At 34.3% G+C, this 23,869-nt stretch overlaps 1 protein-coding gene across 1 annotated transcript in view; it reads left to right on the forward strand.

The window, feature by feature from the left end:
• PSPC1 (paraspeckle component 1) overlaps window positions 1-22,449 on the forward strand; it is a 42,269-nt gene extending 19,820 nt beyond the window's left edge. Inside the window, exons 7-9 of the mRNA XM_009335258.1 lie at window positions 14,174-14,231; window positions 18,477-18,646; window positions 21,971-22,449. Of these exons, the coding sequence (XP_009333533.1) occupies window positions 14,174-14,231; window positions 18,477-18,646; window positions 21,971-22,156 (414 nt within the window). The 3' untranslated portion in view covers window positions 22,157-22,449. The remainder of the gene's footprint in view (window positions 1-14,173; window positions 14,232-18,476; window positions 18,647-21,970) is intronic.
• Window positions 22,450-23,869: the final 1,420 nt, after the last annotated feature.

Raw genomic sequence — 23,869 nt, forward strand, 5'->3', positions numbered from 1 at the left:
TGGTTTTACTTCAGTGATCAAGTTTCTTCCTATGCATAAAGCAACATAAGCTAGGCCTTTGAGCAAGCAGTTTATAAATACACAGTTTGTGTTTTTGTGTGTGGTCTTAGTTTTGGTAGTAGCACTAATTTTTTATTTTTGCAGGATTGCAGTGATATGTATCAGTAGACAGATGCATAAATGTTGCATTTCTTCTGTTCCTCAAATGGTGTTTTAGATACTAAATTTGATGCTTTTGGCAAGAATAATAATTCCTTAATAGGCCTTAGAATACATTGTATTATTTTCAGAAACTAAATCAATTATTTTCAGCCTTTAATTACACCGCCAGATATCAAAACTGTTTTAATTGTCATATCTGCTTTTAGTGTGAAAAGGCATTGCATAAAAATCAATGCAGAACTTCAGCCATCTTCTTGTAGCATATTGTGTGTTTGTATGCATAAACCAAAGCTATTTGTGGAATAATGTACTTTTTGGTTGTAAGTATTTATTTCATGACCATTTTAGGATGGTTCATAATTGACTTTCTAGATTATGTTTTTATGTATATCAAGTATGCTACTAAGGTAATTTTTCAGTAATGAAGCAAATAATCATTACAATGTTACATTTAATTTATGACTTCATATTTCAGTGTGTGTGAACTATGAATATTTAGGGTAGTGTGATAAGTTTTCCTTGTGTTAATTTGTGTTACAGATATTTAGGAGACTAAAATCTTTTACTCTGTTGCTATAATCTTCTAATGTTTGCACAAAGTGCTTTAGAACGTAATAATATTTACTTCATGTGAACTTGCAAACAGAACAAGTGACCATTCATAAGTAATTTTTGTCCCTTAATATGCTGTCAAAAGTGCATAAATCTGCAGTACAAATTTAGGTGTTGCAGCAGTACTTGTAAGCATTCCCAAGCTGCTTCTCTTCTACAGTAATTGATAAGGAATTTTTGTCCGTGTTTTTTAGATTGTCTGTTATTGTTTATGACTTAATTTTCTTTCAGTAAGACTAATGGATCAAGAAACTAAAAGAACACTTTTCTAAAGATACTTCATATGCAATGGCAAAATGACTTCAGTCTTTGCCAGTCTTAGTGTTTCATGAGGCCTCAGATTTAGCAGATGTCATTTTTGTTCAGATGCATCTGGTGTGCTTGTTTATAGAATACTCCATTTGCGTACTTAGCTTCTCCTATTTCATGGATTCTACAGATAAAAATGAAAAAGAAAAATCTATTAAAGAGCAGATGTAATAAGTCTATATTCCATATTTTTAATATAATTTATGAAAATTGTTACTGCTCACAAGTTTAGGAAAAAAAAATCTACTTACCTAACTTAAGTTCCGCAAATACCGAGTTCTTCAATTTTCCATTTTCTGACAAGTAAGAATGAGGCTTTTATAAATAATTATTTATTCTAGAAAAATCCTTTGTTACTGTAATTGTTTGATAAATGCCCTACATATTTTGAAGAAGCTAAAACTAATGTTTGCCTTAATAATTTTCATTTTTTCTTCCTCAGCTACTGGAGTTAAGTTTGACTTGGAGTTTGTACACGTATTTACCCAGACTAAGAAGAAATTAACTTTTCAGTTTCAGTTGTCTACTTGGTACCTATTTTGGACTCATCCACCTGCTAAATCCTGAGATCTTACTTGGTGGCTTTGAGACTTGCAGCCAAAATAAGTTCCTCTGCTTAGAAAAGTTTGTCTTTATTCAAAGGGTCTGTATTTAAAGAAAGAATAAAACACCCAAGGAGCAAGAAGTGAGTCTGTAGAAATAGTATTTTTGATGTGAGGAAACCTGTTAATGGATCTGTTGCTTAGTGTGAGGAAAGCTTATTTATAGATCTGGTTTCTCTCTCAAGAGGCAGTGCCTTCTGAGTAGTTTTTTTCTTAGTGTGAGCAGTAAGCCTCTGACCTTCTGCTTAGCCTCTAACGTTTTGCTTCAGTAGCTCTCACGGAGTGGAAAATTTTAATAGTGGTAATGCAGTAAACTGGGACATAGAAATTAACTTGTCTTAGCGAGGTTGCCTGTCTTTTGATGCCAGGCTAAATGCTATTTTTTAATTAAAATGTTTAGGGTTTTTCTCATGAATATTTCACAAGCTGCCTTTCTGTAGTGTAGGCATCGAGTAGGTTTATCTCAGTACCAGAGCTGATGCTTGTTTTAGGTTATTAAATTTTCCATGAGGAATATGGAATTTAAGTCTGATATTTCTGTCTTCCATCAAGTTTTTCTTTAGGTTCCGTTTTAATTTTCCAGAGATTAGGTGTTGCTATTAGATGAATTAGCATTTTTAATAAGTAGTGTTTTTTGGAAAAAAAGATGAGTTTCTGTAGAGCTGTTTTGTAACTGTTCAGATGGGGAGTTTAATATCTTGGTTAATAGAAACTAACATTTAAAGAGTCAATAAAATATATTTAAGGTTTACCATTCAAAGATGTTTTTCCCAAACATTATCATAGAATCATAGAATGGTTTGGGTTGGAAGGGACCTTTAAAGGTTGTCTAGTCCATCCCCTCCCCTGCCATGGGCAGGGACATCTTCAACTAGATCAGGTTGCTCAGAGCCCCGTCCAACCCGACCTTGAACGTTTCCAGGGATGGGGCATCCACCACCTCTCTGGGCAACTTGTGCCAGTGTTTCACCACCCTCATAGTAAATTTTTTTTCCTTATCTTGTCTGAATCTACCCCTTTTAGTTTAAAACGATTCCCCCTTGTCCTGTCGCAACAGGCCCTACTAAAAAGTCTGTCCCCATTATGATTTCGTACAGTGGCTAATGGCTCGTTAATGTAGGCTTAGCATTGTGTAGGATGGAAGAGTAGTTGTGTTAGTTTTGTTGTGTATATGACATGAAGCATACTGCTTTTACTAGTGTTGCTGAATGCAGTTTTGCTGATATACTTCTGGCAGGTTAGCTGGTAAGTGTCTCTTCTAAATAATACAAAAGATCTGAAAAAGACAATGTCAAAATTAGGTTCTTCAGGCTTTGTTTCTCTTCTGTATATAGTGCAGGTTTTTATAATCCTTTTTAAATTTGATTCACTTATGGAGTCTTTGTGTTCGTTCCCTCCTGCCCTTTCTGAATTATTAAACATTTGTTTATCTATAGGAGAACTTGTATGTTCTTTAGGTAAGAACCAACTATTCTTGTTTGTCCCTATTTATTGTGATGTCTGTTGTGTCCCTAAAATGATTCTGACCTTTGGGTCTATAGTACATAAATAAAATAGTTTTGTTGGATATCTTTTGATGAAAGCAGACACTGTAGCTTAAGAGTTACTGTGTGTGGACTTGAGTCAGGGGATTTAACTAGAAAGCAATTTTTCTTAATCCATTTAGATTTGTTCAGATGACCAGTTCCTTAAACTTTTGATTAAAATACTAGAATTGCCTGGTACAATGTATATTGTTTTCCTCAGTCAGTACTCTGTTTATTCAAATCATAAGTGTCTTCATTCAAGTCTACCTCAGCTTGCTCCTGTTTCATAGTAAATGGCCTCCAGGTTGTATAAAAGTACTAGCTGGAAAACTATGGAGAGCTGGAAAACTGTGGAGCCTGTTTTCATGCCAGGAAGTTTCATTGATGCTTCTTTTTTCATGTTTTATATGTTTGTGGTGTATGTGTGGACAAGCGAGAACTTTGTTGGGGAAATCTTAAACATTGGACTATTCTGATTGTAAGCAACTTTCATAACATGTATAAAAGACTGTATATGTTTGTTAGAAGTTTCTCCTACAGGACCTCTTTGTAGTGATGAAAAACTTTGGCTTTCAGCTTCCTTTTGGCAAATACTTGCATATTCTAATAACTTGGTAACTCAGATCAATTATGGGATAGCAACTACAATTGGACTTCTTTTTTTCTGTTACAATTTAGTCAGCATGTATAATATCTACTTGGTGAGGAAAAATTGTTAATACAGAAGTCTGGCAAAGAGTCATATTTAGTGTACCGTGGCTGTAACTAGTGCTGCTTTTAAAATGTTTTAAGTTGATTTTGTAATGTTATATTCAACATTCCAGTTACGAAGTAGTTAGATTTTTGCATAAACACTTCATGATAAAGGATATTCTTGGATGGTTAATTTTTTTTCTAAGTAAACTTTGATGACTTTGCCTTCATCTCATCCTTGATCTTGCAGTTGGGGAAAATTGTTTTGAATCAGTCCAATGTTCACTCTGTTTTAATATTTGCCTAGATTTGTTTCCTGTGCAAGGAAAACTTAACATTTGGGAAACCTAAAATGCAACGTTGTTTTATAATATCAAATTTTCAGTTAAATATTTTAGTCTATTTCTGCATGATGGTACAGTTAGCTCAGGCTTGTTATCAGTTAAACAGCCCTTCAGCTCCACACCTAGCAGGGTGAATTGTGGAGTGCATCTTAAATAATTTGCAACTTGTTCTGTGAAATTAAGGTATCCTTCATGCTCCCATGGATGTCTGTTTTGATACTTACCTACTCTCATGCCATTTCTTTAGCTAAAATAAAACCAGAATAATTCTAAGCTGTGGCATAAAATTCTCTAGTATGTCTCTGAAGATGTGAATGTATTGTGAATGTAATTATATTAGATGTATCAATTATGAACTTGGTGATATGATGGATATTGCTTTCAGAAAGTAGTTCTTCAGGTGAGTAAACAGTTAAGTGCCTTAAATTTATTACAAATGAAAAAAATATTTGCATTATGCTCAGGTGTTGAACTGTATTTAATTTATGTTTTTAATTTCATTACTGTCATTCAAAAAATGAAGCTAATAGAAATGAGGAGAAGCATTTTTATATATCAGTTCAATGGATCTAAAGTGGCTCTTAACTCGGGCGGAACCAAATTAATTGGCAGAATGTTGTAATGAGGAAGCTGCTATCAAGAGAGTCAATCTATCTATCTATTGATCTATCTATATCTATCTTCCTTTTTTTTTTTTTTAAAGGATTTTCAGGTCTGTTAAAGTGGTTACCTTCTCTAAGCACCTTTGTCTTGTGAAAAATTACTTCCGAATTTTACTTTAAAATATTTGAGAAGCGGAATTTTACCTTCCTTGTGAGTGTTAGTTGTTAGATCAAGGGGAAATTTTGACAGAATATCTCTGTTCCTGTTTTCTCTCAAGTGGTCAACAACGATGGCATTTGGAAAAAAATTTTGTCTTTGCAGTTACACCCTCAGAGAGTGCTTCATCTGTGTAGCCATAGACAGTGAAGGGACATGGTAGGATTTTCCTTTACCTGAACAGATGATGTAAAGATGATTGAATAGAGGCATGAGATTAAAATCTTTGGGTTTTATTCCTAGCTACTGTTTATATGCAGTTTGTTTGGGCCAGATTTTGCCTTCTGTATACATTAATTTTTTGGCTGGGGAATAACATTTTCCACAGCTTGTGAGACAATGAGGAACCTTTTTAGTCAGTTTTATTCTGTAGATGTTGTATATACAATATTTTATGGTATTATAACAAATGGAAGTGGAAGAGGTGGGAAAAAACCTCAGGAAATAATGATATATTAATGCAATGTTTTAAATGCAGTATTAAAATTCAGAGAAGCAGCAAGTAACTACAAGACAAAAATAATTAAGCAGGAAAGAAATCTCAATATGGAGAAAAGTTCTACAATAAACAGAGTAGGTTCTGTGGTAAATCTTGGCTTATTTTAGACTATTTTCTTTTTGTTAACAAATTAAATTGTCATTTGAATTTTTGGCCTGTAATAGAGCGTTCTGAAAGTAAGAGTTCTGTATAAAATGAAGCTGCAGTAGCTTATGTGATAAAAGGTCTTTAAAAAGCACATAAGCTTTTTAATGAAATTATATTTATTCATCCTTTTACTCAAGTTATTGAGACCTCTTGGATATTTTCTGTAAAAGATCGCAATTCTCAAGTTTAGTGTCTAAGATCACTAGATAAAGACATTCAGAAAAGTCTCTATAGGCATGTAGACAACTTCTGTGGTGTAGTGATGACCAATTTTTAATATTGAAGATGAATGAATATCTCTGCATCCAAATCAGTGACTGAATTGTCAGTTGTCTCCATGATAAAGTGTCTATTCATGAATGTCTTTCTGAAAACAAACAAACAAAAAGGTTTGTACTACTACCTTTTCTGGCTCAGACAGTAAGTATTCTTTTGTTCCCTTGTTCTGAGATGAAACCCAGTAATGATTATTCACTTTTTTTTCACATAATTTTGAATTTCATTTGTCTTCTCTAGTTTGTTTGCCTTATTTCTATAGTTCAGAGCAGTGGTTATTTTCTGCTTCTCATGATATAGGAGTGAGAAAATGTCTCCATTGTATAGCAGTTGCAAGTATTTTGGACTGTTTTCCTCATCTAGTTTACTTTCTACCCCAAACTTAAATTTTGAAAAAAATACATTTTTGATAGTATTTTAACAGTTCACTGATAGGGACTCTTTACTGCAGACAGGTTTCACTCTAAGGTATTAGCCATTTTCAGTTGACTTTTTCTTGAAAGAACTTCAACCAGCTCTTAACTTGCCTTCTTGCATCAGTATTTTTCTACAAGATTTTTTAGTTTTCCCTTTGCTAATTTTGAAGTAGTAGCTGAAACATATTTCCAGGCTGGAACAAGCCCAGTGTGCCATATGGAGGTTAATGAATAGCAGGAGTGTTTGGGAGTCTTTTGTGTTGTGAAAAATTAAATTTACTTTTCTCTTTCAATGGTGGTGTTTTGGTCCACATTTTATAAAAAGAAAACACATTTTTTTGATCCAGTTTTACTTTTTCATTGTGTAAGTATATACTCATGTTCTACAGGATGTCACAGGTTTGCTTTCTTAGAGGTGGAATTAACTAGAACGTTTTGGATTTTAAAAAAATCCAATAACGGAAAAGGACACCTGAAATGTAAGTAAAATCTTGTAGATAAGATAATGGTTCTTCCGCATTACAAAGGAAAGAAGAACATGTGGACTGCTGCCTCTTATAAACAGCAGTTGTCTTTGGAAAGTATGAAATACAATTTTTCTTGGCCAAGATGCAAGAGCAGCAAGTATATTAATGTACTCAGCTGTCCTTTGATTTTGAGGAAAACTTAAAATCTTACAAGTCATGTTGAAACTAGTCTTTAAAAAAAAGATTACTTGCAGCAATATCTTTTGAGAATAATAGTAATGTAATGATTTTTCATTCTTGAATATTTTCAATACTTGTAATCAGATTGCATTACTAAGACTTTGCAGCTGCTATAGATGGCAGTCTTTTTGAGTGCTAACATGTACAATGAGATTTACATTATAGTGTTTCATAAAAATGTGTTATAATTTCTGGGATCTTTCAGTCTCCTTGATGCTCACAAATTTGAGGGGCCTCCAGGTGGTCTGTGGGCTTACCTCTTTTAGATTAGCCTAGTGGCTGTCTCTTCTGTATTAAATAGTGTTTTCTTTCAGGGAATTATTAAATGTTGCTGGTTAGTGACGTGTCCCTTAAATGTCTTTGTAATGTGAGTAATATTAGTGCAATTAAACTGCTTTCATTTCCAAAACTGTCGGTGTACATCTGACTTCACATCCTCACATCATGTGATTGACGTGTTGAAAGCAAGTCAACTTTTCTTCAGATTGGGTTTTGCATCCAGCTGTAGCAGGATGACTTAAAAAACAAAGCATACTGGGAGGATCACAGTTACTTAACACTGTACTCTCCCAAAAAACTCTGAACAACTTGCATGTTTTGGAAAGTAGAAGCTAGTTTTACATAAACAAAGGAAGATCTTAAACTGTCTTCCATCTTGTAAAGATCAGAAATCACTGGAATGAAAAAAAAAAAAGGTGAATTTGGGAGAATATGTAACTTTCTTTTTGAAAACAGTTTCTTCTAAATCTGTAGGATAGAAGTGTTGAGTTTGTGTTCTCTCTCACACACAAAAACTGCAATCCGGTTCTATCTTTTCCAGTGTTCATGTGTGTTAGGTGATACACACTGAGAGCCTTTTCAGTACTTAGTTAATAAAGTTGTGTAATGGAGCACTATCCTACCCAATTCTTTATTAATTCTGTGTAAAATATACTAGTATACGTTACAAGGTATATTGACTGACTTTTTAATATGCTGTGGTAGCTGTCTTGCACATTAATATACATTTAGTGTTATTTTTTTATTACAAAACATCTGTGATTCTAAAACATTGTTCAAGGTAAAATACCTTTTTGTATTTTTAAAGAATAACTTCAGCTTAGAGTAGTAAATATTTTTGGCTTGTTTTAACTGCATTTGGTTTTTTTTCTGTGGGGTTTAGATGCTGAGGACTACCCTCAGCAACTGACTGCTCTCCAAAAGATGTAGAAGGGAAATGAGGGAAGGCCCCACAGAAGTTGAAGACCTTTCTTCTTTGTTCCCAAAACAAAAAGCAGAGAGCAAAGATGTAGTGCATGGAGGTTTTTCCCAAATACATTCCTATACTTTTGCTCTTAATTAGTTTTAAAAGAAATTCCCCTATTTTAATAACATTGATACTTCCTTTACAATATTATTGAAATGATGGAAATATTTAAGAAATGCACTGGACTAATAATAGATCTTCTTTCCATAAGGGAAATAGCTTTTTTTTTTTTGTCAACAGCTATCATTATCATTGTTACTACCATTAGGAATGTTTTTCCAACTTGTAGCATTTACTGGAATATATGTATCTGCATATATTTCATGCAGTGTGTATTCCTGTTTTTACTGATGTGATAGGTTTTTTAATGTATAGATTTTTTTAATGGTATAACTTAGTCATCTCCATTGACTCTATTCATGACTTGAGTCACCAAGGAGGAAATTGGCTTTAACTATCTGCTCTAGCCCTGTTAGAATGTTTTTCTCAAAGATCAAGTCCTGTTGACAGCTATTAAACCTAATGAAAATTATTTTCATTACACTTCCTATTTAAAAATTAGTTTATTTAGTTTCCTGTATGCTACACGTTTTATAGCTACATTTACTTTAGTTGTTACCTAGTTTAATGTATTTGCTTGTGTAATTTTGTGTGAGGTAAGAGAGCTTACTTTTTTCCAAACTCCTGGGTGGGAGCTATCATTCAGTTCGTAGAATTCTTAAGTATTTTAGGCTGGAAGAGATCTCTGGAATCATCTAGTATGACGCCCAACTCAGGAGGGATTAGCTCTGGCCTTAGGTTGCAGTGCTCAGGAACATGCAGAAATCTTGGATTTTGAAAGAACATCAGTATTTTTCATTTAAAATTCTTTACTATTACTACATGTGATGGAATAAAATAAACTATTCAGATCTTGCATATAGATCTTAATTGATGGATAGACCAAAGAGGGAAAGGTGACAAGAGGGGTGGGTAGAAGAGAAGGCTTTTATTACTTTAACTGCTTGCTGGCGGCTTAACTTCCAGGGAGCTAGTCATTGGATTGAAACAGTAGAATATTCTGAGGAAAAGACAATGCACAACCAAAAGTGTCCCCCAAATTCTAGTTTTGACTGCCAAACTAGTAATTTTAACCACTTGTATGATTTATGTCTTTAAAATACAGGGTCTTTCAGTAAATTACGGTTTTCTGTAAGGTTTAAGGGACTTATGCCTCCTGGAGAGGCCTTCAGAAATAATTTTTCTTTTCTAAAAAGAACGTAATGAAATAAACCACTCTAGAAGGGTGTAATGAATTCTAGTAAGAAGTACAGAAACATCTTACCTATTTTGACAAATATGAAGTCTGCTAGAGAATAGAATATAGTTTCCATGTTAATGAAAACAGGTGAGAATCAACAGCACTGTGAATTACATTTTGCTCTACACACAACGTAGATAAAGTGCTAATTAAGTTAGTGATTTTACTGTGCAAGTTTAAGTTTATGGGGTAAGTGTTCTTTTTTTTTTTTTGTAAGGCATTTTTTTGATGCTGTGTCTTAGTGTGATTTTGGTCACCATTCCTTAGCTGAAGGGTGAGTGAAGAGTCCTGCATTAACTGGGAGTGCATCTCCTGGCTGCAAACACTTGAAGAAAACTGTATGATCTGTTGTCTTAATATTTCTGTTGATATCTTGCTTTTTGCTCTTCTAAAATATTCCATGCCATATTTATTCAATTTTTTGACAGTTTTGCTACCATGAATACTGCATCATTTGGAGACAAGATCTTTAATTTTCTTTGGGCTGCTGCAATTGCAAGGTCTGTTTCCAGGGAAAAAAAAGTAGTATTGGTTTGTCAGTTAAAAACCCCCAGTTTTATAACTACTTGTGTTTTTATTTTCAGTGTGAGAAGGGAATTGCATCTGATACATTCTCCTGTATCAATTCTTAGGTGTCTTTTCAAAACAGTTAGTTTCATAGAGTAAATTTAAAAATATATATTTAAAAAAACCAGAAGAATCATCTTGGCAGTTCTCTGTATACTTAGACTACTGGTATCAGTAGTGATTGAGGTGTAAGAACGTTGCACATGATAAACCTCAAATGCTCAAGAAATCTTGTTTCTAATACTTGTAAAAAGGGGAGAATCCATAGTATATTAAATGCACAATATATATGTAATTTGAAAACTAGATGTATTCAGTATTTCTGTGTAGATCTAGTTTTTAAAGTTGACATTAAAAGGAGTTGGAATTGTGTGTAAATCTCATTTTTAATGCTTGTATCTAAAGTAGTAAGTATAATGCTATAGTTGCCATCATAGCAGTTTTTCTAAAAGCAAATTACTCAGATGATCAGACCTACTTGAGGTTTTTTTGCATTAGTGAGTTCTGAAGTATTTTACAAGAATCCTGCAACAGAAGTCATTTGGAAAGCATTCTTTTGAGTTGTGTAAAGCATTATCCTTTTGCAATAGGATATTATTCTTTGTTTGCCTCCCTTTGTTTTTTGGTTTTGGTTTTTTTTTTTTAATCGTCCCAAAGCTTAAATTACACTTTACTACACGTTCTTTGTCTTATGGTTTGTTTTCCCCCTATAATTGCATATCATCCATTTTTATTGTTCTATTCCAGTTTAAGTTGTTTTCCCAGGTACCGGGTGACTTCAGAGGTTCTTAATCGCCTCCCTACGTATTTTTCTAGTAAAAGCTTAGCCCTTCTTGCTTGCTGCTCAATTTTAACTCCCTGTTGTGGGTAGTTATGGGTGTCTTCAGGGAAGGGGCTGAAGCAGGCTGCTACTCAACAGAAGAATGGGCAGTCACATAGTGAGGAAAAGAAGCTCTGAGAAGATAACGCTATCATTGTTACGTTCTGCAAAGGGCTTGAACGAAGCTCGTGGGTGGGCTGGCATATCAACCAGCACTGGTTCAGCTACTCTGTCATAACTGCCTGTTGGTATTCTTTTGTCTCTTATTTTGGGCAAAACCCATGGAATAGTTGACCTAGCTTACCTGCAATAACTTGTTTATGCTTGCATAGTAAATAGCTGTCTAGGACATGATTTGTGTGGGATAGGACTGAATTTTTATCATCTGGACTTCTGCAAATACAGGTTTTGGCAAATTATCTAAGTACATGTTTTCATAGTTAATATGTCAAACATTTAATTATATTAATGATATATGCTGTCAGTTAAAATTTGAAATTGAGTATTTTCTCTGATGGGATTTATCTTAAATTTGCTAATTCTGTGTTAACCATATAGAAGAATTTCCCCATGCTGAAAATTCAAAAGAACATGCTAAGTTGTGAACATGCAACAGTAGGAATAATAATAATTCTTGTAGGCATGTTGATAGATTAATAATAATAATTGTTGTAGGCATGTTGATAGATTAACAGGCAGCAGAGATCATAAGGCACATTTATGGATCTTGAGTCTATAGCTGAAATGTTTTTTATATGGTAATAATTCAACACCAAAGTTAAAGCTACAAAATGGCAAATAATTACTTCATGTTTTTGTTATAAAGGTTAGACTAGACTAAGAAAACATAAAAATTACAGGTTCTACCCCTCTCTTTTGTTGTACTTATTGTTAACTGAAGACTGGTAGCATTCAAGCTGAGAAAAAAGTGGCTTATTGCTAGGAGAAAGTGTAGTATGCTTTTTAAAAAAAGTATATGTTACAGCTTGCCAATGCTTCTATCCATTGCAAAGAAAACGAGTTAAGGTCTAGTAACTAGTACAGCTTTATAACTCTGTACTTAACATCCTTATCTAGCTGCTATTGTACTCAGCCCTGCCTTATATGGCACACTTCACATTAAAAAAACCCAAACAAACACCAGCTTGCAGTTGAACCTGAGATGCATCAAGTAAGTATGTGCAGTAATTCAAAATCTGGTACTTTCCCTTGTAGCTAAAGATCATCTCACAGCTGTTTGGCTTGTCCTGTTTTCACACATGCACATACTCAATCGTGTGTGCATGCATAGTCTGATGTAAACTGATAGCCATGGTGTTTTTCTACCATGTTGGGCTGGGGATTGACATTAGGGATGATACAACACTTCTCCTTCCGCTTCTTCGTGTCAGGGCTGAGATGTAAAAAGCAGACTAATATCAACACGGTTGTATGCTGATTTTATGACTAACTCATTGGTATCAATTTGTGGGTATGATTGATCCTAATAGGGTTGCTGATTTTACTTAAAATGTCAGTTGACATTACTGTGAAAGGTCTGACAAAGTAGTTGCATGTTCTGTTACAAAGGTTTAACGTGGGTTCTAGGGTCAGAAGAAGAGGTCATGCTTAGTGTTTATCAAGGGCCTTTCATAGCTGGACCTTAAAACTGCCTTGTCTTTTAGTTACGACGCCTTTTCCTCTCCACGCTAAGCCATATTCTTTTGAAAATAGTGTATAATCATCTTATGTTAAGTTCATTTTCTAGGTTAATATGAGTTACTAGAAACAAACATGGACCTGAGAGCCTTTTGTCATGTGTCGCATGATAATTTCCCATACTGGGATATTTTTACAAAACTATTGACTCTCTTCTGTCAAATATTGGTGTCTGCTGCTTTAAGTGTGTGAAGATAGAAGACTCACGTTTGGCATCCCAAACGTGATTGAACAAAAAGGAGTTTTGTGAAACCATAAAAATACTATGAATGTATTTTGATTTGATTAATATTTCAGTTTAAAGGTTGCTTTTAGCAAGACTGATTCAGTTGCCTAGTATATGGAATTGTGCATCTGAACTTACACTCTTAAATCATAAGTGGAATGATTTGCAGAATCAGGTAAATGTTTTTGCATATGCTTGTTCTCAGGAGACGTGTGTTCACTCAAGAGTGGAATATACGTTAACATTCTTGCAGAAAATTCATGAGAAATTTTTGTATAAGTTTCATTAGTTTTCATTTTGAACTGTGAATTTGTTTCTATTCCATCCTTTTGATGTAAACAGTAATACTAAAATCCCTTGGAATTATCTGTGATAGCTGTACTGTGTTTTCCCCTAAGTGATGATTTTTGCCACTCTGGGTACTGTCGCTTGAGTATTGTTTCACAGCAGGCCGTGGTTCATGATCAGTAATGTCAGAACTCTTTTGCTGTTGGAGAACTGAGCATCAATTGAATCTGGATCAATTTGGTGTATTATTTGTCTATTTAGTATAAATGCATGTTATATAGTTCATATTGATACTACATTTTTATGCTGGTTTCAAAAGGATGGTCAGTATCTGAACTGACATGGCAATAGCGTGATATAATTTATCAAAAAATGTGCCACCCCCAAGTTAAGTCAAAACTATTTGAACAAAAATGAACTGGCAGATTGAGTTCATATACCATAATGTAACACATCAGAGCTTGGTTTCCAATCAACACAAGCATTTTTGAGTTGTGAATCCAGATTGACTGTATTATTGAACCACGGCCTTTAGGCAATACTGTAATAAGACCTCTTTATTTACAGTTAAAATGTAAATATACTGCTGCTTATTAATGAAAAACATTGAGTGAAGATGGATTCATTTGCAGTTGATCACATAACTATTTGGGAACTTTAGACTGCTGCATCTGATTAATTAAACTTAAGATATTTAACCTTTAGCATTATGCAAAAATATACAGCATTGCTATATTGAACTTATTATTCCATTTGATTTTATAAAAACGGGAGTATCATTAACTTTATTCCTTGTACATTTTTGTAATCAATGGAAACTTTTGAAACTTGAAAATTTTTATTTTCATGGAGTAAATGGGAGTGTTTTAAGTTCTAAGAATGATAGGTTGACCATGAACACTATGTTTACTTTCAGAGAGAACAGGAAATGAGAATGGGTGATATGGGTCCTCGTGGAGCAATAAACATGGGAGGTAGGGATCTGAAGGAAAAAGGCTTCTGTAATGTAAAATTTCTTTTTCTTTGGGACTGTACATGTTACTCAAGCACTATTAATTAGTGACAACTACTGGTAAAAAGGAGTAAACAGTATTAGGAAATAAAAAAATCTCACATATTTTGCTTCCAAACAGCTGTTTTTTTTTTCCCCAATGTGTGCCTTTATTTTATTGTTTTGACTACCTGTGGGAGAAAAGTATGATGTGCAAGTTAAGAGAAATGAAAAGGCAGGGAAAGGTGATGCTCTAGAAATTATCTGATACAAAAGAGGAATTTTCTGTTCAGAAGGTATTTGGCATTCTTTTTGAGGGACTACCTATTCAGAGAAGTTGGGACTGTAATTGCATGCAGTGAAATGATATAGAGCTTAAAATTGGTAAGTTCTTGTTGACGTACCTGACAAAAGATTAATGAATAATGTGGTTGGTGTTCTACTAATTTATTGCAAGTCTGTATTTGCAAATATTCTCGGTTCATTTTTGTGACTTAAAATATTGTCACTGCTAAAAACTGTTCCTGTGAAGTCTAGAAAAGTACATTCTTAATAATTAGTGCTTGCACTATATAGGCAGACTGAAACAGTTTGAAATCTTACTTAACCAGAATATCTGCTTTTAAACAAGACAAACTTAGAATATTTCTTTAAAAAAAAAAAAATCTTACTAAACTGTATTAACTGTCAATATATATCTCTTGGAAGCTTCTGGATGTTAATTTAAAATAAATTAAGATGATAATTTTATGAAAAGTTAATACTATTTTTGCATATTTTAAATTCGAAAGTACATACAAAACCTAGTAAACCTTGTCGCTTGACCTTTTGAGTAACGTGAATTTATAGACTAATGAATCTGCTGGTCCAAATTTTAAAATACATTATTTACCATTTCTTTGCATTTATTAATTGAGATGCATTTATAGCTGCAAAATAGAAATAGGCTTTTTCTTTCCGTGAAGATTAAGAGCTTTAAAAATAATTCTAAAGGAAGACATTGTGAAGTCATTTACAAATAATAAGCTGAAGCATAAATTGTGACTAAATTTTTTTTTATTTTATAGTTGTACTTTTGCATATTATTGTAGTCTACTTGAAAATTTCATTTAATTAGAAGACTTTGTAAATATTGATACTGTGGAAACTACTAATGCCAGTTGTCCAGATCCACAAGATACACTTTTTACATACAAATTTTAAATGTGTGTTTATAGCAGTCAGTTCACAGCCCTTTTCTTGTCAGGTTTTAATGCTTAAAAATGATGTTCATCGTAGTCTTGCTTTGTAAGCTTTGTGCCATAACTTTTGATTTTAAACTTGATACAAATGCTTTTAGAAATAAATGTGTAGTTCCAAAATAAGTTATAGTAACAGTGAACTAGTATTTTTAAAAGGGAAAAATATCTGTAGTGAATAGGTAAAGATAGTGTTTGTTTCCACAGTATCTGGATTTTAGGTTAGCTCACTGTAGAGATTTTTTTTTTTCTCTCCAGCCCATTAACCACCCCACCGCTACAACCAAATAAACCTGATCCCCCAAAACCTGTAGTAGACCTTTAAATAGGAGACCTTTAATCGTTGATTTTAGCATCCTTTCTCAACACTTCTGTTGGAATTGTAACTTTATTTTTAACTGGCCTTTACCTGTGCCATTTGAGACTTTTCATCATGTGGGACATTGGGGAGCTGGAGTATCTTCAGTAATGGAAATACCTGCATGATAGCGTTATTAGAAAGCAAGGTACCTCTGTGACAGATTTAATTACTGTTGGGCTAACTTGTGCAGGACCGCTCATTTTTACATTGTTTTCTGTGGCAAAGTTGTGAGAGAATCTATATGCCTCACCATAGCACTTAACTAGATCTGTAATGCTAGGTGCAGCTGATAAACTTTTCAATATGGGGGGACAAAAAAGGCTTTTTTGGGAACTGTCTCTGCATTGATGAAGATTATTGACTGTGGCTTGTTGCCAGCTCTGCCAGAACTTGGCGTGTGCAGTTCGGACACTTAGAGTGTGCTTTTTCAGCCCCTTCATTTTTTTTAGTGTCTGTGCATTGTGGCATGAACACTGATGGCTGCTCCATCTGTTGCTGAACCTGGTCCAGTGAATTAATTGCTGACATCAGTGTCCCACCAAAAAGAATGGGCAATCAAGTGGTTAGCTCTTAGGGTCTGCTTTGGAGCTAGGAGGACCTCTGAGGTATAGCTAAAATGCCATAGTGGCCTCTTGCTGAAACTGTGCAGGGGCCCACTCTCTCCCTGCATTACACTCCCCAGTTGTCCTCCTATCAGAGCTGACTCTGCCTGAAACTGGCTTAATAATACAGAGGTTTGATAGTATAGGTCACTATATGTCACCCTTGAAGCAGTATGGGTGCATTGGTATGACACAGAGGATAAGAACTTCGCTGCAGTTGAAGGATAAGCGAATGCTACCTGAGTGTGGCCAGCTGGCTAAGTTTGTTTAGGCTGGTAAGCAAGCCAATAAAATTGAGCATTGAGTGCTTTTAGTTAATGGCACTACTACCAGCACTAAGCACTGCCATCATGATAGTCCTGCAGAGAACTTCTAGCCTCTGAAAATAAAGGTTTCTTCTTATATTGGCAGTTTAGACTTCTCTATTTCCTTCCATATTTAGTCACTGAATAGATGACACTAAAAAACAGTTTAGGGCATATTCAACTAATTCTTGTGAATTGTAGCACAGTCTTCTACCTGCTACATGAACTGATCGTGCTTGTGGGTAGGTATGAGGCATCTGACTTGCACATACCTTTGTTTTGGCTCAGTGTCATAGGGGAGAGGTCTTGGGAGTTTCTCATTACTAAGCTCAAATGAGTTCTGCTTTTCAAAATTACAAGATTTTTCTCTGTTGCTTCTAATAAACTTGCGTAGCACTTTACACATGCTACTGTGTTGCATGGATTGTTTTTGCTAAGCGGCTTGCAGGTGGCATAATGTGTATGATCAAGCCCAGGTCTGCAATTTTAGCAGCAGTATCTTGGATGCGGTGGTTTCACTGACTGCTGTGATACGTGTACTCAGGGCAGGTAATAAAGATGCAAGTTTGCATACCTGCAAATAGTCATAGTACTGTATCTGTGCTAAAGGGCCTGCTTACAATGATGTACATTTATATATTCATTACTAAAGATGTTACAGTTGTGATGAGAGGTGAGAGGTTGATTTTTGAAATAACAAGTTTATTAGTCTAGCAACATGTCAGATTTCTTGCTATTCTTGTATGTTGTCATGACTTTAAACATAGGCTAGATTCCAAAGGCATGTCTTCTTCCATTATCAGACTTTGGATGCACACTTGGCTGAAAAGGGTGGATTATCGTTGTGGGGGAAAAAAAAATGCATCACCACCAGTCTTAAAGTTGATGATATTTCATAATAGCAGACGTAAATATAATCACTTTTTTCTTTGTTATAACAACATGAGAAAATGTTATGAAGGCAGTTTTACCTACCTGTTAAGTATGTTAATGGGTACTGGCAGAATGGTGTTTCCGAGCTCAATATTGTAGCTAAATGATCTCCTCCAAAGGTGTCTTTAAGCTTTTCTTCTATCTCCTACTGTGAATCAGAATTTTGGAGGAGACTGTTCTGTCACTTTAAATTCTAACAAAACCTCCCTTAGTTTTCTGGTACTTTTACTATAATAAATTTTAAATGCAAGATTGATTTATGCCATATTACAAATAATTTATTGTAAAGTTGAGTACCATCTTTGGTGTTGCTTTTAGATGTTGGACTAATACACTATAACACTATATACAGTTAACATAATACGAACAGTTCTTGCAAATGTATATTTAATAAGTTATGATCCCTAAAGAGATCATAAGTTGATCTCTTATAGCTGCTAATTACTGCAAAATCACTTGAGATTTTTGCTAATTTATGGTGTGTATACTGCATATATATGCTATACGAACACTTCAATTCCTGCCCAGAAACCGTACAGCTATATTTAGCTGTAACGTTCAGGATTTTCAAATACACGAGGCAGATTATGTAATGCAAAATAATAGGGATTAATGAAGATCTGTTTAAAAGCAGATGATTGAGATAAATGTACAGTCTCAAAGAATAATTATTTTTTTATTTCTAGTATTGGAAGTCTTGTACATTTGGCTTTTTAAATACTGTAAATTGTTTGTTTATTCTTGTAAAATTCAGATAGGACAGCTCTAAGTATAGATTGTTTTGCATAGATGCGTTTAGCCCAGCACCTGCTGGTAACCAAGGCCCTCCTCCAATGATGGGTATGAATATGAACAACAGAGGAACTTTACCTGGCCCTGCAATGGGTCCTGGTCCTTCCATGGGACCAGAAGGAGCTGCAAATATGGGAACACCAATGATGCCAGATAATGGAACAGTGGTAACGTATCACAAATTTAATTACTTTGAATAGCTGTCATGTCTCATGGCCCATTTTTGTTACCAAAGATGTTTTCACACTGAGCAAGAACATGTTACATGTTTTGAATCTGTTAAAAGTAATTGATAAATTACTTGCATGAACAAGTTTTACAACACAGAAGGGAAATCTTTATTTGATATTACTATGAAAATCCTACTTCCCTTAAGAATGGGGTGAGTTCTTTGATCAGTAACCAGACTTCAAATTGAGGTTAGAATATACAGCACTTGTGGCAAAACTTTGCATGTATGACCTGTCATGAAGAACTCACTGACAGAAGGAAATCACTTCTGTGAAATGAAGAAGGAACAACATACCAGAGTAATCTGTAAATTTAGGCATTTGCTGTTTTTTCTTTTGCGAAACTAAATTCTGTGTATTAGCTTGTTGAGATTTTTGATGAACAGTTAAATGTTGGAAGCTATGTAGTGTGAAGATATCTTTGTGTAAACTTTAATTTTTTAAAAGCGACTTCAGTGTTTTTTGTATTTCCTTTCTAACAGTGTTGAAAGCATGAGATTGACAGTAATTATGCCACTTAAAAAATAAGTATGCCAACAACTGTCATATCAACACAGGGAAAATAACATTGCCCAGTTGCCAAGGGTGGTAGGGAATGTCTTGTATACATCTGGAATTTTTTATTGAGAGCAGATATGCCATTGGGATGCAGTTAAAGCACTAGCCATTTTTGCTCTGTTCTCATAGCCAGTCACTTTTCCTAGCTGTAATGTCTTATGTAGAGAAACAACTATATAATTCTTAATCTGATTTATACATATTTTTCAGTATTATTCTGTAAATAGATATTTGGGATGTTCTAGTGGTGGTGTGATATAAAGGTGTATATAGTATAAACAGTGATTCCGTTATAGTTCTGTATATAGTTCTATATGTATTTTTTTATATATGCCTTCTCAACAGTATTCATCTGCGATTGAGCAATCTGTATAATGAAGTTTGGACAAAATCATTTGTTCCGTAGAGGAAAATGAGATTTTGATTGAGCACAAAATGCATAATGAGTCTGGCCTTTACCAGTTAAAGGAGAGGATCTTGCTTCACATCATAGGAGCCAGCTCATTTTATCAGTTGTATCATTTCTCACAAAGCGTAAGGATGCTTTTCACAAAACCCTGTTTTCAGAAATGCTTTTTCTGGAGACCAGTGTGTTACTGGTCACCTCTGGAACATTCTCTTGTGATTATATGGACACTGAAAAAGAGGTGTAAGGAAAAGAACATGGTATCGTAAATCACGGTATTTATCTCCAACTGTTGTTTTTCTACAAAAAGTCATTCCAGGTATGGAAATGTAGGGAATATACTGACACTTCAAAATGCATGTTTAAAAAATTTTTTTTTTATTTCCACTTTCTTCTGCATGCTACTGAAAGACAAATTAGATGCTCTCCCCCCGCCCTCCATTTTGGACTTTCAAGGTTTTTAGTGTGGGGGACAGGCCCCTACAGAAAGGCATAGCCTTATTGTATTTTTGCTGCTGTTGGAAAGACACTTTAAAGATCCTTTGAGAGGGCTGTCTACTAAAACAACTGTAAGAGTTAATTTCAGTTTCCACTGAGTGAAATGGAGAATATGCTTTATAGACCAGAAATGCAGTTTTCATTTTTTAAATTGGATGTTTTTCTGAAGTCTTTTAGGGGAAAGTTGGAGCAATCTTCTTTTTGTTCCACTGCAGTCTTTTGAAACATAGATTATCTTTGAACATAACGTTTTAAAAACAGCTTTTTTCCCCCTGTACTTTATTATAGATAGGTAATTACTGCACTTTTCTCATTAGCTGGAGAGAGGGGTCCTTGTTGGAAAGATGACTTGACTTTTTGTCCAAAACTCAAATGGTAAAAATTATCATGAGTATGTGATAAGCTATTTATTGAAATTCATATCCATTGCTAACAAGCTGGCATGAGTTAAAGATAATCTTTTAAAAATTCTTTACCAGTGCTGCAGATTTTTAGGTACTTTGGGGCAGTAGTAGATCTTTATGGAGCTGTTGAAGTAACTTTTTTCTTATTCAATGTCAAATTTTAAACAATGCACATATATACAACCATGATCTAAGTTGCATAAATTTTTATCTATATAGATATGCTGTTTTTAAATAATATATATATGAATTAGCAGACTCTAGAACTGTTGAGCTCTACTACTATTACTGGAGTTAGGCTTTCAGAAGAATTCTTCTCTGATCAGGCATATGAATAAAGTGCTAGTCTTGAATGTTCTTGTTGACTCTGAATACCTGGGTAGTTAATGTAGATCTCTGTACAGAAGGAATTTCTTCTGAAAGCATAACTGTCCTCAACAGGTGAATGATGAGTTACTTCAAGATCTGATTGTACCGTATATCTATGCTTTTCATGGTTTATGTTATGTTGAGTTAATGTTTTAAATTTCATCATGTGGGGTTCTATTTTTAAACACTTGCATAAATACTGAACTATAAGTGCTCAGATGTGTGTTTTCTGTTTTAGGTCTTAATTGCTATAGCCAAATAAATCTGTTTAAGCACATATACCTTTATTAATATTAGGCACAGAACTAAGGAAAGTAAATGTGGAACATGAACTGGATTTTCATCTTACATTGATATTTCAGGTTAAGCTTTAGATCTATATACCAAGGTTTTTTTTTAAACTAAGCATAGTTCAGTTATGCATTTTATCACTAGTTGTGTCAGTTTATTTGGACTGGATTTTAAGTCTAACTAAAGCTTCCTGAAGTGCCATACAAAAGGCTGACTCCAGGTAGTATGGACCGAAATACACTTTATCCACAGATATGTGGGTATATAAGTCTGCAGGTTATATTGGTATTAAAAGAATAAACCTGCAGTCTCTAGAAATATTTTTTTTCCCCTAGTTTGAAAATGTTTCTGTGTCTAATTTATTTAAGGGAGAAGCATTGTAGTTGGTATGTAAGGCAGAATAGGGCTCAGGTATAAAATTGTTTGCTGTCTCTTCTGTTACATAGAGAATATGTATTGCTTCAGATATGCTTGAAAGGGTGAAGTTATATTCAGCACTGGAGTTGGTCTTAATACTTAAGTTTTTAATTTTTAATTTACTTTACAAAGTTGGAGCATAACATTAGCACTCTTTAATTTCCAGCTCTTTTTCCATAATAACTAATTTAATTGCTCCTTTCTTCCCTCTATGTGTGATCCTGATTCTGCTGGACTATCTGCTGAACTTCATGACAACATCACTTGTGGTTTTTGTTGTAACTCACATTTGGCATGTTCCAAATGGACTTGCATTAGCATAATGAGAGATTCCCTCAAGGAGGTCCATCACAGATGGGTTCACCTCTGGTTAGTAGAACGGGCTCTGAAACTCCTCAGCCGCCAATGAGTGGTGTAGGTGCCGTGAGTGGTGGACCTGGTGGCTTTGGTAGAGGAAACCCAGGGGGCAACTTTGAAGGACCTAACAAGCGTCGCAGATACTAAAACTTATTTCATTCCTTACTGTTTAGAAATTCCAGTAAAACTATACAGTGATATGCCTTTATAATTTTAGCTGTTATCTGGAAACGGTTTTATTGTTATTGTAGTCTTTAAAACAGTTTCTTTTGTAAAACTTTTTTTGTATTCAGTCATAGGCTTTGTAGTATAGAGCAGAAATGATGCGGATCATTATGTAAGGCAATGTGTTTGTGACTCTAGCAAAATACAATGTGTGACTATGCTGTAAAACGTGCAGTTATCTGATTACAATAAAATATAAAAATCACTTGAAAGGATTTTGGGAATGTTATTACTAATACTGGGTGAGAATAATTTTATGCTTCATTAAGTGGCATCATTTTTATTCTTATGTAGTTTCTACTATGTGTCAAGAAAGTTCCATTCTTAATAGTGAATCTGTTCAGCTAAACTGCATGTTGCAGTACATACAATGAACAATTTATAACAACTGCTTTTGTTTGTTTCGACTTTTGAAGAGCATCAAATTTTATACAAAGTGTTCTCAAGGATACTGTGTCCTTGCATCTCAGTCTCCCATTGCAAACTTAGTCACAATAGGCTTATCAACAGAGTATGTCTGTTACTCAAATTATTTTGGGGAAAATTTAACTTGGGGGAAAAAACAAACTTTGGAAAAGGAATGTGTATGTATGCTTTATTCATAACAGTATGAATGAATTTACCTAAACCATACTTCTACAGAAAAAAATTGTTGTGACATCTGTGCGTTCTACTGATTGTTGAAGCATCTTGCCACTGCAAGGAAGGAGACATTTGTGCAAGCTGGTTTAAGGCCTTCCACTGTGTAATGCATCATTATAAGTATACTTTTCCCCCAATGGTGGTTTTGAAGAGAAACAAGTCTGTTATCAATGATTAAGTGTTTAATTGGAGGCAAATACATGTTTTCCAGTTAAAATAATTGTTCACTTATATGCATTTAGAAGGATTGCACATGAGTATTCTTGATAACGGTTTTACAGAATCATGAATTTGAAAAATACCCATTTCCAACACAACTCAGGCTAGATTTGCTGATTGAGTCTTAAGATAAAAGTGATGATAAAGCTATTAGGAAGCTTATTATGATTCAGATTTTGTCAGTCGTGGAAGATGATGGAAAAGACCTATTGGTTCTATTCCTGTAATGGCAAGAAAGTAGGGATATTTTTGGTTACTGTTGTTTTTCTCCTGTGCAAAATAGTTGTAAAATATTAGTGTTCTGTTTTTATCAGTTCACTCACATTTTCAGAAATAGAAATTACTAAAACTTATCTGCATGAATAGTGATACTAAATTGATTAAAAACTGATTTGAGATAACGTGGTGCCCTAATTATATCAATGGTACATACATAGCTCAAAGCATGGGATGCAAGCAGCAGAGAAAGCATGTATGTGTTACTTAATATAGCAGTGATGGTCTTGGTGAATTGAATTGTGAGCAACTGGGTAACAGGAAAATTGGGCCATTGCTGGCATTTTGGAAGTACAGTGTTTAAAGTGCCAGTGTTATATGGCTTAAGATAGAGATTGTTTTCATACAATTCAGGAGTTACCACACGTGTAGGTCCTCACTTGTGACATCTGTGACTACTAAGCATTTTCCTCTAGACTGTCTTTAATGTTGCCCTTTTTTGCTCAACTTGAGATACATGCCACACTATAGTTTGTAATGCAATAGTGAGGTAGGTTT

This window comes from Pygoscelis adeliae, unplaced genomic scaffold (genome assembly GCF_000699105.1).
Source record: "Pygoscelis adeliae isolate BGI_AS28 unplaced genomic scaffold, ASM69910v1 Scaffold142, whole genome shotgun sequence".
Taxonomy (NCBI): Eukaryota; Metazoa; Chordata; class Aves; order Sphenisciformes; family Spheniscidae; genus Pygoscelis; species Pygoscelis adeliae.